Source organism: Medicago sativa, chromosome 6 (genome assembly GCF_051527215.1).
Source record: "Medicago sativa cultivar Bolivia chromosome 6, Bolivia_mono, whole genome shotgun sequence".
In the NCBI taxonomy this organism is placed as follows: domain Eukaryota; kingdom Viridiplantae; phylum Streptophyta; class Magnoliopsida; order Fabales; family Fabaceae; genus Medicago; species Medicago sativa.
Genome location: NC_140754.1, coordinates 16272456 through 16288229, shown reverse-complemented (window position 1 = coordinate 16288229; position 15774 = coordinate 16272456). Strand labels below are relative to the sequence as shown.

Sequence of the window (15774 nt, the reverse complement as noted above, 5' to 3'; positions counted from 1 at the left end):
CTACATGTGAACACCCATACAAAGGAGAGGATGTTTCCACCAATCATGATAACTAAAGCTAAAATTAGCCTTTTTAGATTTCAACCATAAGAAAGAATGCAATTTAACTTTTTCAGCTAAAACAGAAGGATCAGACACCATGTTTTGAAATACACGATTATACCTTTCCTTCCAGATAGCCCAAACCGTAGCAAACCAAATAATTCTCAAATATGAACGAGTAACTCGAGGCAAACCCGGCAAACCTGTAAACTGGTTGAAATGATGTCGAATATTACCTGAGGAGACTGAAGAAATACCCAGCCAGTGCCAAACAAAGTACCAAAGAGAGCCAAGAATGTGACAACCTAAAAACAAATGTGATGTCGTTTCTGTATCCCCACACCCTGACACACAAGCCGTTTCAGTATCTTGGAGAACTCGCCGCCGCAGAAGATTGTCTTTTGTAGGAAGTCTGTTTCTTAGAAGTCGCCACACAAATAGACACACCTTTGACGGAATGAGCTTATGCCATACATCATCTTCCAAACTCCTATCCACTAGACCGCCATTACTAGTAATGAATCGGTAAGCTTCTCGCACAGAATAACCATGAACAGGGTCTAGCAACCTCCTCCAAGTATCAGAAACATTATCCTGCAAAACAACAGTGTTAACAAGCAAAGAAGACTCCCTCGCACTCTCCTCCTCCCAAGCCAACAAACGGCGATGCCACGCTCAACCACTCCCACCGACCATCCATCCTAACCTCCACATCTCCTCCACCGTATACTCCTTATTCATCGCCAAATCAAAAAGGCGGGGAAATTTGAACCTCAACAGTATTCCCCCTACCCAATTATCACACCAAAATAAAGTATTTGTTCCATCTCCCACCACCCTACGAATATTCTCATCAAACCACCTCCCGACACCCTCACCCACACCATCTCGAATCCTCCCCAACGCACGCCACCAAGGGGAACAATGGCTGCCCCCTTCCTTCAACCGCCCCCGGCCTCCTCTCTATAACGGGCTTTCAACACTCGATACCACAACCCTTCCTTGTCAATCAACATCCTCCAACACCATTTACCTAACAAAGACAGATTAAAAGCACTTACCATCCTAACCCCCAACCCTCCATCCTCCTTTGGAGTACAAATCGACTCCCAATCTATCCAAGCAATTTTCCTAAAATCCTCACCCCCACCCCAATTTTTTTTTAAAAAATAGATTCAATAGAAGAAATTATACTTGCAGGGGCTTTGAAAAAGGAAAGAAAGTAAACCGGAAGGGAGGACAAAACAGACTTCAGAAGAACCAGACGACCGCCGAAAGAAAGAACTTATTGTTCCACGACGACAGGCGAGAGACAATGTGATCGACAACAGGTTTCCAAAAACAAAGTTTTCGAGGATCACCCCCAATAGGCAGCCCCAAATAGACAAAAGGGATGGTTCCCCTACGACAATTCATTACCAGAGTAGCTTCCGATAACCAAGATTCCGAAATATTTACACCAGTCAACATGCTTTTGTTAAAATTAACCTTTAGACCTGAAATCTCTTCAAACAAAAGCAGCACCGCTCGCATAGTACGGACGTTCAACCAACTCTTTTCACCTAATAATAGAGTGTCGTCCGCAAACTGAAGGTGAGTCAACCTGACCTCACTCAAACGTCTCACACCATACCCACTGAACAAATATGCATCGACCATCGCATTCATTACAACATTAAACCCCTTTGCGGCCAACAAGAATAGAAATGGTGACAAAGGATCTCCTTGACGAAGTCCCCTATCAATAGGAAACTCTTCTGTTGGACACCCGTTCACTAAAACCGATGTCGTTGCTGTTCCCACACATTCAAAGATCCACTTCCGCCATAGTCTAGGAAAATTCATGGCTGCCATCACCGAATCCAGGTACTTGAAATCAATAGAATCATATGCATTTTTGAAGTCTACTTTAAACAGAAGTAACTCCTTCTTCAAACGATTCGCTTCGTCAACCGCTGATGACATTCTGTCATTACGTAATATTAGGGACTTATTGTGACATTTTGATAGAGTTCTCATGCAATTTACACTGTTCTGGAGTGCAAAAAGCTTAAAATTTGAAGTCTGTTCGAAGGAAATCGCGCCACGCCAATTTCAAGCCGTGCTGCGATTTTTGAAGCAAAAATACACACTTCCTGTAAAAGGGAAATCGCGGCACGCCAATTAACAAGGCGCGGCGCGATTTTGATGGGTCAGGCCCATGACTTCTATAAATACTGCACTCAATCTGAAGAACAAGGGTTACGATTTTGGAGAACGGAAGTGCGATTTTAACACCCAGAAGGCTGCAGCGGAGAGGATTTCATCATCTCTAACCCAGTTTATGTATGTTTTAATTCTTTCATTGATTATGCTATTTGTAAACTCAATTATGAGTAGCTAAATCTCTTAGAGATTAGGTCGGAGATGAACCTATGTAACCCTAATTGATCATATGTTGCTGTGAAACTCTATTACTTATTAATGATATTCTAGTTTTCATTCAATTCAATTGTTCTTACTGCTTTTTATATCCTGATCAAATATAAACATGATTTTGTGAGATCGAATGACTACTGACCATAGCTTTCGACTTAGACCTAAATTGAATTGTTCTAATAAACATGGTTAGTCTAGGAATGGATAATCGTTTGTTAGTGATATTAGGTTAACGTGCTTAAACCTTTGATGATTATTAGACCACCTAAGGAATTAGGGGCTGTAGTTTAAAAAGAGGGTCCTAACTCAAGGGATTGATTAGGGCTAATTTGTTAACTATCGTGAAACTAGAGAATCATTAGTAATAATAGGTGCAGTAACCAATTAGGGGAAACATAGAGGATTCGAAGACCTGATCTCATCTCTCTCCTATTTTCTTAATCAAATCTTTACTATTTTATTTGATTTCTTAAAATCAAACCAAATCTACTGCCTAGTGGCAAAACAAAATAAACTTTTATACATCCTACTTTTATAACGAAATTGAATAATTGAAGTTAAAAACAGTCCTCGTGGGAACGATATTTTTACTACTTCGATAGTATTTGGTGCACTTGCCAGACATCTATCAAGTTTTTGGCGCCGTTGCCGGGGACTGTTGAATTATTTCAACAAGGCAATTACGTTATAATTTAGGGTTTTTGCAATTTACTTTTCTGTTTTTAATTTTTATTTTTCTGTTTTCATATTCACTTGATTACTTTGCGTTGTGCAGTGCTACTAAGGTATTTTGCTGTTTATGCGAGGTAAACAGAGCTCAGACGACCTAGAATACGATCCGGAAATTGAAAGGACTGCTAGAGCACTTCGGAAAGCTGTCCGATCGCAAAGGTTAGCTCAATCCGTTCCACCGGGTGTTCGAGAACAAGTACCGGAGCAACTCTCAAGTGAATCTGAAACAATCTCTTCTCCTAAATCTGCAACGATGGAAGGAGAAGGAGTTGTACCACCAAGACCTAAGCTTGGAGACTACGGGTTAGCCACTCATCGCGGTCAACTGACCCACACTTTTCAACCAGCTAACCCCGTAGCGTTCGACATCAAGACAACTGTCCTCAATGGTTTGAGGGACAAGCAATTCGATGGGACTGAAGCTATGAGTCCTCATGAACACTTGAGCCGTTTTGCTGAAACCTGTGAGTTTTGTGTGCAACCAGCCACCGTGACTGAAGCACAAAAGAAGCTAAGGCTATTTCCTTTCACCTTGACGGGAAGAGCAAAAGATTGGTTGCTAACAATTCCAAACGGGACTGTCCAAACATGGGAAGAGTTAGAGCTGAAGTTCTTGGAGAAATACTTCCCTATGTCTAAGTATTGGGACAAGAAGATGGAGATCTCTAACTTCAAGCAAGGAGAAGGTGAATCATTGTATGATGCTTGGGAGCGATTCAATTTGCTTCTCAAGAGATGCCCTAATCATGAGTTCACCGAGAAGCAATACCTCCAAATCTTCACTGAGGGGGTAACACCAAACACTCGAATGTTCTTAGATGCTTCCGCGGGAGGTAGTCTCAAAAGCAAAACTGATCATGAAGTACAAGCTTTAATTGAAAACATGGCTGGCAATGAGTATCGTGATCAAGCTAAAAAGAAAGAAAGAGGAGTGTTTGGGGTGAGTGAACAAACTGCTATCCTTGCCAACCAAGCAGCAATGAACAAACAGATCGAAGCTCTAACTAAGGAGTTTCAAGGCTTCACTTTGGCTCATAAGCAACAACAAGTAGCTGCAATCAAGTGTGACTTATGTGGTGAAGAACATCCCAACGGTGAATGTGTTCCGGAAGGATCAAGTGAAGAAGCTAACTTCATGGGAGGATATCAAAGGCAGAATCAATACTACAATTCAGGCATTAATAAGCATCCAAATCTAAGCTACTCAAACAACAATGCTTTGAACTCTCAGATGCTAACTCCTCCTCAACAACAACAAAGGAAGCCATCCGCTCTTGAGGAAACTATGATGAACTTCATGAAGATGACTCAAGGCAACTTTGAAGAGATGAAGAAGAGTCAAGAAGCTGAAAGAAAGAACAATGAAGCTTCTAGGAAAATGCTTGAAACTCGACTGGGGCAATTAGCTAAGCAGTTGGCTGAACAAAACAAAGGCGGATTCTCAGGTAACACTAAAGATAACCCTAAGAATGAGTCTTGCAATGCTATTGAACTGAGGAGCAAAAAGGTTTTGACACCTTTAGTTCCAAAAGCTCCAAAGAAGGTTGATGAAGTAGTTGAGGTGGAGGAGAATGATGTAGTTGAAAAGAATGATGAGGGTGTAGTTGAAAAAGAAAATGATCATGGAGTAGTTGAAAACGAAAGGAAGAAAAAAATAGAGGGAGAAAAAAGTGAGAAGTTAATTGATGAAGATTCAATCTTGAGGAAGTCGAAGAGTCAAATTTTGAAAGATGGAGACAAACCACAGGTTATTCCATCATATGTGAAGCTTCCATACCCTCACCTTTCGAAGAAGAAAGAAAAGGATGAAGGCCAATTCAAGAAGTTCATGCAACTTTTCTCACAACTTCAGGTAAATATTCCTTTCGGTGAAGCTCTTGATCAAATGCCGTTGTATGCTAAGTTCATGAAAGACTTGTTGACTAAACGAAGGAAGCCTAAGGATGATGAGAACATAGCACTTTCTGAGAATTGTAGTGCTATTCTTCAAAAGAAGCTGCCACCTAAGCTGAAGGATCCTGGTGCTTTTACTATCCCTTGTTCAATTGGACCGGTAGACATTGGAAGAGCTTTATGTGACTTGGGAGCAAGTATAAATCTGATGCCTCTTTCAATGATGAAGAAACTTAAGTGTGGGGAACCAAAACCAACAAGAATGACCATTACTTTAGCTGATCGGTCAATCTCTTATCCTTTCGGTATACTTGAAGATGTGCTAGTCAAGGTTAATGACTTGGTATTCCCAGCAGACTTTGTGGTCCTAGACATGGCTGAAGATGAAGACATGCCACTCATTCTAGGAAGACCTTTCCTTGCAACTGGTCGTGCTTTAATTGATGTTGAACGTGGAGAGCTAATGTTGAGGTTCCATAAGGAGCAGGTAGTCTTCAATATATTTGAGGCAATGAAGCACCAAGATGAGAATCCCAAGTGTTACCGGATTGACGTTGTGGAAGAAACGGTCGAAGATAAATCCCTTGAATCTCAACCTATTCAATCTACGGAGGTGGAAAGTGTGGAATCTATAGACAGACAAGAAGTGATTGAAGATGTTGGAAAGATAGAGGGTGTTAAGCAACTGGAAGTAAGCAAAGAACAGATGCACCAACAATCATCAGGAGACATCCGTGACAACAAGTATGGGGGATTGACAACTGGTAAAAATGAAATAAAGACTACTACCACTGGTCCAGGTGGTAAATTGGCTTATAGAAGGATTCCCTATGGGATGCGTAATGGGCCGGCTGCTTTTCGATGGTGTATGCATTCAACTCTCTCTGATACTTTGGAAAGAATTAGGAGGTACTGTGACGAAGGGATGGCAAGAAACAAGCCTGTTGATGAAGCTATAGACATCAAGAAGTCTGGTGCACAAGGAACTTTCAAGGGTAAGGAACAAAAGCTGAAACGGTACCGTGAAGGAGGACTCCCAAACAATGAAGAGGGAGCCACATCAACTAATCCTTAGGGATGGTCATCAGTCAAGCTAGTGACGGTAAAGAAGCGCTGAGTGGGAGGCAACCCACTATTTATTTTTCAGGTATGATTTTATTGCTTTCAAAAATAAAAACACAAAAATATTTTTCTTTTCTTTTAATACAAGGCAGGAAAGTTTAAAAATTTGTTCAAAATATACCTCTTGCCAAGAAAATCATGCAAGGTACTGATGTCTTGCATGATTCTCTCCTCAAAAATTTTCAGAACTTAAAGGAACTCAGGCATTTTTCAAGAAAACAAAATTTTTGGCCTGAGAAAGCAAAACACACTCCCTGTTTGCTCAAAATCGCGCCGCTCTGTGTATTTAGGCGTGCTGCGATTTTGAGGAACAGAAAGGCAGCCTCCCTGATTGAAGGAAATCGCGCCGCGCCTATCCTTTGGCCGCAGCGCGATTTTGAATGGTATCTGCCCAGATTTTTTAAAAAATTTGACCGTTACTCAACCACCCATTTCCCAACCGTTGCAAAACTAGCCGTTACTAGCCGTTACAACATAAAATCGCGCCGCGCCTTGCATTATGGCGTGCCGCGATTTTCACCAAACAGGCCTATAAAACCAGCCTTTTTCACCATTCTTCCCATTCCCATTTTCCTACCGTTACTCTGTCAAAATTTCCCTACAAACCTAACCACGAAATTCCTTAATTATCATCATCTTAATCACTTCCTAAACATCATCAAACCACAAATTCATCATCCATTCATCAACCTAAACCTCCACAATTCACAAATTTTCCAAAACTCCACAAATTTTCCATTCACCATCTTCCTTTCACTCACAAATGGCCTCCAACCAAAGAAACACCCGCTCAAAGAAAGCCACCAACCCCAAACCATCCACAAGCAAATCCAAACGCCCTCGTGCCGCATCCGAACCACCCGAAAACGCCATCCATTTCATCAATGACTTAGCCCAAGAGTTCCATCAATCTATGAAGAGTTTTGAAGTCATAGGGGAGAGGAAGTTTGATTTCACAAAGCTTGTGAAATATCCTTTCTTTGAGTCTGAATTAAGAAGGAGGGGGTGGACGAGATTGAATGAGATGATCGACGAGGCAAACAACAAAACGGTGATCGTCGAATTCTTTGCAAATGCAAGGGTGTCCGATACACCCTTTCAATCTTTTGTGCGAGGAAAGTACATTGATTTCAGCCCGGATGCTCTCAACGCATGGCTGAATGTTCAAGCACCGGAGGAGTGTTGGGTTGAAAAATTAAGGAGGGAGAGATTTGCTATTACGGAGGATACTTTTGATGAGATCATCACCACCATGTGTAGGCCTGGGTCGACTTGGAAAAAGTCCCGGATGCTTACCTATGCGGAGATGCTGCCGGTACCCAAGGCGTGGGTATCATATGTGGTCCAGACTCTTGAGAGTGCATCTTGCACTTCTGAAATTCCTCTCAAGAGGGTGCTTGCTGCCTATGCCATCATCAAGGGGCACCCTATAGATATTGGCCGCCTCTTGGCCAATAGTCTTCATGATCTAGCAACCGGGAACACCACACAATTGGGACATGGAAGCTTAATTAATTGGTTGTGTGAACAACAGTTGGTGCCGGCTTATGATAGTGATCTCAACACAAGCAATATGAAGCCGATCACCGACTCGGTCATGGATGGGTTTGTCAAGAAATATGAAGGCTACATCAAGGAGAGAGAGAGGGAGGCAGCAAGGCAACAACAAATGGAGCAAGGAGGGAGTAGTAGCCAAGGGGGTTATGCTCCTCTTCATCCAAAGCTTGAGGAATTCATGCATGTGCAAGCTAATTGGATGAATGAGACTTCGGACCAGCTGTGGGTGAACCGTCCTAGGTTCTCAGCTGCGTTTGCTGCGGAGGCTCAATTGCATATGGGTCCGATTCGTGGGTCTTATGAGAGGTTTGGAGGCTCCCGTGAGCGCATGGAGCAATATTTTACACATCAAGAAGAGTATGGTCTGCGCATGAGGAGGGAAATCACTGATGATTTCAATACCACCGAGCAAGATCAAGGGGATGGCATCTTCGAAGGATTGAGGACACCGGGGGCTGTACACTCGGATGATGATCAAGACATGGGCTGATCTACTGATGGATTAGCATTTTCTGCTTTGTATTTTATTTTTCAGTCATTTTTCTTTTGATGTATTTTCTTTTTATTTTCTTTTTAATGTCGAAGTCCATTGAACTTATTTCCCTATTGTAATTGCTCCTGCACTTGTTTATTATTAATGAATTTGTTTTGTTTCATGTGACCTATTCCAGTTTAGTAACAGTTGTTTGATGAAACGGTATTCCAAAAGTTCTAAAGGAGGGGTGACTTGATTCAAAGGCGAAGTGTACGGCGTTGCTAGGTAGTCACATACTCCCAGAAATCTCAGCCATAAGGTTCATTGCCAAATCTTGTTTTTCAATTTACTTATATTTAGATTAGTTTTCCATGCGACTACATTTCTAGAACTTGCATTGTTTCTCTATTATTGATTGGTCTTTGTCAATTACACACTGAGGCAAAAGTGCTTGGTCCTGTGAGCCTTTTTGAAGCCTACCCTGATATTAATTGAATTTATCCTTTCTTAACCAATTGTGAGCCGGTAGGATTAGAACTTTTTGTTCGGTGACAAACTACATTACAAGCCTAGAGACTTTTAGGACTTGTCCCTTAATGAATTTCTGAGTTAAGGCATTGTAGAATGTTGCTAAAGATTAAGTTTGGGGTTGCTATTGGAATTTGCAACCAACTAAGTTTGGGGTGGGGGTACTAGAGAATAAGAGAACAAAAAAATGAAAGAAATATGAAATTGTCATGCAATATATACACAAAAATGGTGTATCAAAAAAAAAAAGAAATTGAATGATGAAAAAGGGACAAAACATTCAAACTCGATTGTCCCTAAATGTTAAAAGTATTCTCTAGTACCTTTGCATTGATTGTATTTCCACAAGGTGAATGAATGAAGGATTGAATTTTGTGCTTTAACTTCCGTAGGAATGCCTAACTCAAATTTTGTGTAGCCTACTTATCCAAATATATCCCACCTTTCACCTAAGCCCCGTTATAACCCTAAAGACCTCAAAAGTGTGTAATGATATTGACTTTGATTGATGTTTAGAAACTTTTCAAGCATATGGTAATATGTAGACCTGCATGTCGACTGGTAGAACCCTATTTCAATTTGATGCGAGGAGTTGTGAATTGGTGGATGCGAACAAGTCAAACTAGCTCATCTTTAGCTAGAAGGAGAATGAACTTTTGGGTACTATCGTTTTGTCAGGTAACTGTTATTTTACTGTCGTTTGTCACTGTTACAAGCAAATTCCTTGAGGACAAGGAATGGTTTAAGTTTGGGGTTGTGATGACATTCTGTCATTACGTAATATTAGGGACTTATTGTGACATTTTGATAGAGTTCTCATGCAATTTACACTGTTCTGGAGTGCAAAAAGCTTAAAATTTGAAGTCTGTTCGAAGGAAATCGCGCCACGCCAATTTCAAGCCGTGCTGCGATTTTTGAAGCAAAAATACACACTTCCTGTAAAAGGGAAATCGCGGCACGCCAATTAACAAGGCGCGGCGCGATTTTGATGGGTCAGGCCCATGACTTCTATAAATACTGCACTCAATCTGAAGAACAAGGGTTACGATTTTGGAGAACGGAAGTGCGATTTTAACACCCAGAAGGCTGCAGCGGAGAGGATTTCATCATCTCTAACCCAGTTTATGTATGTTTTAATTCTTTCATTGATTATGCTATTTGTAAACTCAATTATGAGTAGCTAAATCTCTTAGAGATTAGGTCGGAGATGAACCTATGTAACCCTAATTGATCATATGTTGCTGTGAAACTCTATTACTTATTAATGATATTCTAGTTTTCATTCAATTCAATTGTTCTTACTGCTTTTTATATCCTGATCAAATATAAACATGATTTTGTGAGATCGAATGACTACTGACCATAGCTTTCGACTTAGACCTAAATTGAATTGTTCTAATAAACATGGTTAGTCTAGGAATGGATAATCGTTTGTTAGTGATATTAGGTTAACGTGCTTAAACCTTTGATGATTATTAGACCACCTAAGGAATTAGGGGCTGTAGTTTAAAAAGAGGGTCCTAACTCAAGGGATTGATTAGGGCTAATTTGTTAACTATCGTGAAACTAGAGAATCATTAGTAATAATAGGTGCAGTAACCAATTAGGGGAAACATAGAGGATTCGAAGACCTGATCTCATCTCTCTCCTATTTTCTTAATCAAATCTTTACTATTTTATTTGATTTCTTAAAATCAAACCAAATCTACTGCCTAGTGGCAAAACAAAATAAACTTTTATACATCCTACTTTTATAACGAAATTGAATAATTGAAGTTAAAAACAGTCCTCGTGGGAACGATATTTTTACTACTTCGATAGTATTTGGTGCACTTGCCAGACATCTATCAACCGCTTCGTTTGCTATCAAGATACCATCTAAAATCTGTTTGCCTTTGACAAATGTCGATTGGGACTCTGACACCACACTCCCCACAACCGAACGAAGGCGATTAGCAAGAACTTTGGCAAGTACCTTATACAAACACCCAACCAGAGAAATAGGCCTAAAATCATTAAGGCGTTGCGAACTATTCACCTTTGGAATTAAAGCTATAAAAGTTGAATTTAAATCTTTTGTGAGTTTCCCATTTCGATGAAAATCCACCAAAAATCTCATTAAATCTTCATGAAGTAACTCCCAAAAGTATTTGATGAATCCTAAATTGATTCCATCAGGTCCTGGGCTTTTAAAACTATCACATTCCCAGACTGCCTGCTTCACCTCCGCAATAGAAAAAGGTTTTGTTAAATCTCCTGCCTGGACGCTTGATAATTTACGAAACCGAAGGTTTTCCACTCCCGGACGATCAGCCCCCAAAGCTTTAAAATGAGTGGCAAAATGATTAAAAACAACATCACGAATGTTGTGCACCCCGTTCACATCAACTCCATTGACAGAAAGTAAATGAATAGAATTCTGAAGTCGTCGATTAGACATAACACCATGAAAATATTTAGAGTTTGCATCACCTTCCTGGAGCCAATTCATGCGTGACTTTTGCCAATTAACGCTATTCTGGACACGAGCCATAGAATGTAACTCAACTGATAACTCATGTAACACTTTCACCTCATCTTCTGACAATGCAGACAACTCTGCTTTTGAATCCAAACGAGAAATTTTATTTTTAACCTCCATCATCTTACCATCCAGATTTTGACAGTGTTGATAATGCCACTCTTTAAGACTTGCTTTCATCATTTTCAACTTCTGTTGTAAAACAAAACCGCCCCAGCCATGGCACACAAAAGACCCCCATTTTTCACGGACAAAATCTTTGTAACTAGAATATTCAGACCAACATTTTAGCATACGCAGAGGACGAGGTCCCCAGTTGGCATCATCGACATGTAACATCACAGGAACGTGATCTGACAGACCCCGCTGATAAGCTACCTGAAAGCTGTTTGGCCATTTTTCACACCATTTGTTCGACAATAAAAATCTATCCAATCTACTCATTGATACACCATCACCTTTATACCAAGTAAACAAGCGACCACAAATAGGCAAATCCATAAGAAAACTATCATGAATGAACATATTGAACAAATCTGCGTCGGCTTGCCTGAACATCGAACCCCTGCCTTTCCTTTCATCATCGCTGCGGACTGAATTAAAGTCCCCACACACACATAGACAAGTATCTAAATTATTAAGAACAAATAACTTCAATTGATCCCATAAAACCTTCTTGGCCGCCATGTCGTAGGGTACATAAACATTAATGATAATAAATTTTTCAGCAGTTTGAATAACCGTACCTTTAATGACCAATACATTACTGAAGCCCGTTAATGACCAAACATTCACACGAGAGGCATCCCATACTGAAATTACACCACCAGAGGCCCCCCCTCAGACCTTCGAAACGAGTAACCACACGAAGTGTCTGTCCCCCTAGACTGATTTTATCAACATATCATTCACCACTTGTAAGTTGGACTCCTGGATACACAACACCAATGGGTTCTTCTCACGAACTTAACCGCCGGACCTCCACCCTCTTCTCACCACCACATGACCCCCTCACATTATATGATAACACCTTCATTGCAACCTCCCTCCCGCCCTAAACCAACCCACATCACCGCCCTCAACACGCACCACCCTCACCATTACACACCTTAACTTCGGCCCCCACCAATTCGCCACCTACTACCGCCCGCAGTTCTCTCCTCCCCTCCCTCGTTAACAAATCAAAACTATTCATTGTTTCACATTGATAATTCACTCCCACAACCTTACTAATATTCCTAACATCCGCCGCTACCCCTTCCGCTCTACCATGTAGCACCACCCAATTCTCATAGTCTTTATTGACAGAAAATGATGATTTGTTTGACGAATTCGAAGATGTGGTCACTGTTGCCTGCATATTATGATTCACAGCATGAACCTTACGTTTCCACTTTTGTTTCTTCAATATGTGTAAAATTTGTTTTCTGTCATTAACCGGCATGGGCTATTCTTTTCATGAAACCCACTGAATGTTTAGGAAGGCCACTGTTATTGCTTTTTTGACAACACTATAAGAGGTGAAGAACTATTCTGTGTCGTGTCCAACATACCAACCCTGTCTTGCTCGACATCACGAGTAGCTGAGAAAACATCTCCTCCGTCCTGAACAGTCCTCCGATTTGACAGCCAGTCGAAGCTCCACAGTCCTTGAATATTATTTTCCTTTGGTGCTTTAGGTCGTGATAAGTTATTAGTCTCGTGCAGCCCCGTAACTTCGTCCTTTGATGACTTTGGCAAAGGCTGAACCACCGGTGATAAGTTCACCTCAAAGAAGTTTGTTTCTTGATCCTTTACAGCAATACTAGGTGAACCAAGAATAGGAGATGAACTTTTACCTCTCTTATTCTCATCATGTTGACTCCATTCCTTGTGCAAGTCGTCCACTAAGGCATCCAATTCCCACTCCCCTTGAACTTCATCCATACCATCATCGTCAAGTGGTTGTTGTAACTCATCCGGTCTCCATTCAGAGTCATCCTCCGTCATAAAAGCATCCTCCCCCAAATTACATCCATATTCCTCCACCAACTTAATAGGAAACTTGGTCCCATCAATAAAAAATTCCTCCAATTTATTCACTATCTCAATATGTTGAGTCGAAACCAAAATACGAGCAAAATCTAACCGGGCTTTGTCCACCGTGCATTTGTCAGAATGAATAAATCTCCCAACTCTCGATACACACAATCGGAAAAAAGAATCATTCCAGGCGTGAACAGGAACACCGTACACACGTAGCCAAGCGCCACGTTCGTACCTAACCTCCGTTGACGTCCACTTTTGCATATTGGAAAATATCATTCCAAAAAAATCAATTGACTCGTTAATCATTTGCCATATATCATCACCGACTCACCGTTGTTGCAATTAATGAAAACTTTATCACCCCCGTAGGAATAACAACCACATTTGGAAACCCCCCATAGTAAAAAATCTTTAATGTAGGTGAAAATACCAAAAATTTCCTATGAAAAGAGGTAATTTTGTTTTTTTTTTTTTCCAAAAGAATTTTTGTAAAGGAAATGTTAATAAATGGAGTCATATTGTGACTATTAGTATTTTTAATAACATTTTATAATTTGAAAAATACATTAATGTCCTCTAAAAAAATTAATAAATATTTACAATATACTTACAAATTCAAGGTTATATTGGTCTATTTACTCAAGATTTATTTTTCTAATATTTTCGCAAAACAAATAACTTTGGTGGTTACTCAACAATTTCCCCACTTCTCTCGCTGTCGTGGACTCACCGTCGTTAAACTCCGACGCTACATCGCCGCCGTCGACCTCCTTCATCGAACGCAAAACCACTGCACTTCTCCATAGGAAGGTAACTCACATACCCTCACTCTTTCTTTTTGTTATTTTCATGCTCATTCTATGATTAGTGCATTGTTTAAATCTGAATTTGATGATGGTTTTGTTTGGAAAGTGCATTTTTTTAACGATAAAATTATTGCGGTGGTGCTTAAGTTGTTTCTGTTGATAATAGTTTTGATGGGTACAGAGTTATTGTTTTGGTATATGATTGAGTTTTGTATGCAAGGTGTTTGTTGAAATGTTCCAATGAGTTTTCTTATGTTTATTTTGAGTATAGCATGTTTTTTAATTGTCGTATCGTGCTTGCAAGTAGTTATTGTTTCATTTGTATGAATGAAGCATTGCATAATCGAATTAAGAAAGCATGTGTTACCAAGGTTTGCAAGCCCAGCCGGTATCCATCCTATCCGCGATGAAATACTTGGCCGACACTCATCAAGATCCAACCCCTCCGGCTGATCACCTCCGTTAATCATCTCCTCTATTAACGGTTTCAAAGGAGAGGATTGAACGGAAGTATGGAAGGAAGTATCCTTTTGAGCGGTGTCTAGGGTTTCGGATATTGAACTCACGGTTGACGGTGAATTCATGTGATCCTCTTGTTGTTCTTGTTCACCACATGGTGTAATTGAACAAGACATGGTAGGGTTGTAGAAAGAAAAAAACCTAAGAAAAAGAGAAGGTTAGGGTTTCGAAGAGGTGAAATTCTTGAGTGAAAATTTAGATAGGGTTTTAAATTATGAGAGAAGAAAGAGAATTAGGGTTTTGAGATGATGAAAAAGAATGAGAAGGTTAGGGTTTCGAAGAGGTTTTGATAGGTTTTAAAAGATTTAATTCAAAGAATCAGAAGGTTAGGGTTAGGGTTTTGAAGAGATGAATTTATTGAGTGAAAAATTTGATAGGTTTTGTTTAAATAACGAGAGAAGAAAGGAATTAGGGTTTTGAGATGATGAAAAAGAAGTGGGAAATATGAAAAAGGTTCAAAACTGAACACAGAGATTTTGAAAGAAGAGGGAAACTCGAAAGAATTTTGCACGCTTTCTATTTCTTTCTCTCATGGACTTGGGCTTAACCCTACATATAATATATCACTTCAGAAATAAACAATCGAAAAAATTTGTTACAGAAATAAAAAATCTCGACACGCTTTCTCTTTCATGTGATACCAAATTGGGAAAAGATAATTTGGGCTCTTAAAAGAAATAAATGTAGAAATATAATTTTTTGTGCTAATTCTCTTTAAGAGAATAATAGTTTAATTCCTTCAAAAAAAAAGAATAATACTCCCTCCGTCCCTTAATGTAACCACCCATTTGATTTTATTTTTGTCCCTAAATGTAACCCCCTTTTCAAATTACTAGATGCATTTATTACTTTTTTCCTAAACATACCCCTAATTAATACTACTAACTTGTCTTGAAATATGAATAGTCAAATTAAGGGACAAAGGACAATTTGGTAATATTAATACACAAAACAGACACATTAATTAAGGGACGGAGGGAGTAGTTTAAAGTTTGGTCAAGATAAATAAAGTCTACTTAAGAATTGGTCCGTCCAAAAATTAAACTCAAATTCTTTTAAACAATTTATCTATGATAAAGTTTATTAATGACATTCTGCCTTTCGGATCTTATTTAGTACGTTGATGGTTTAAA

The 15774-nt window shown here is 39.8% G+C and overlaps 1 protein-coding gene and 1 non-coding gene across 2 annotated transcripts; both read right to left on the bottom strand.

Moving 5' to 3' along the window:
- Window positions 1-2007, bottom strand: LOC146913231 (uncharacterized). Its single transcript, XM_085720892.1, has 2 exons — window positions 1462-2007; window positions 1-636 (listed from the first exon to the last, which is right to left on the bottom strand). Exons 1-2 carry the CDS (start codon window positions 2005-2007, stop codon window positions 1-3), a joined length of 1182 nt encoding a protein of 393 aa, XP_085577018.1.
- A 1831-nt stretch (window positions 2008-3838) lies between these two features.
- LOC146913230 (small nucleolar RNA R71) lies at window positions 3839-3945 on the bottom strand. Its single transcript, XR_015017182.1, has one exon. It is a non-coding gene; the product is annotated as a small nucleolar RNA R71 (small nucleolar RNA).
- Window positions 3946-15774: the final 11829 nt, after the last annotated feature.

Excerpts from the sequence above, each read along its gene's own strand:
- LOC146913231 (XM_085720892.1), bottom strand. The coding sequence starts at position 2,007 with ATGTCATCAGCGGTTGACGAAGCGAATCGTTTGAAGAAGGAGTTACTT. Across the intron at positions 637-1,461 it reads GGTTATCGGAAGCTACTCTG|GATAATGTTTCTGATACTTG; the intron begins GTAATGAATTGT and ends GTTGTTTTGCAG.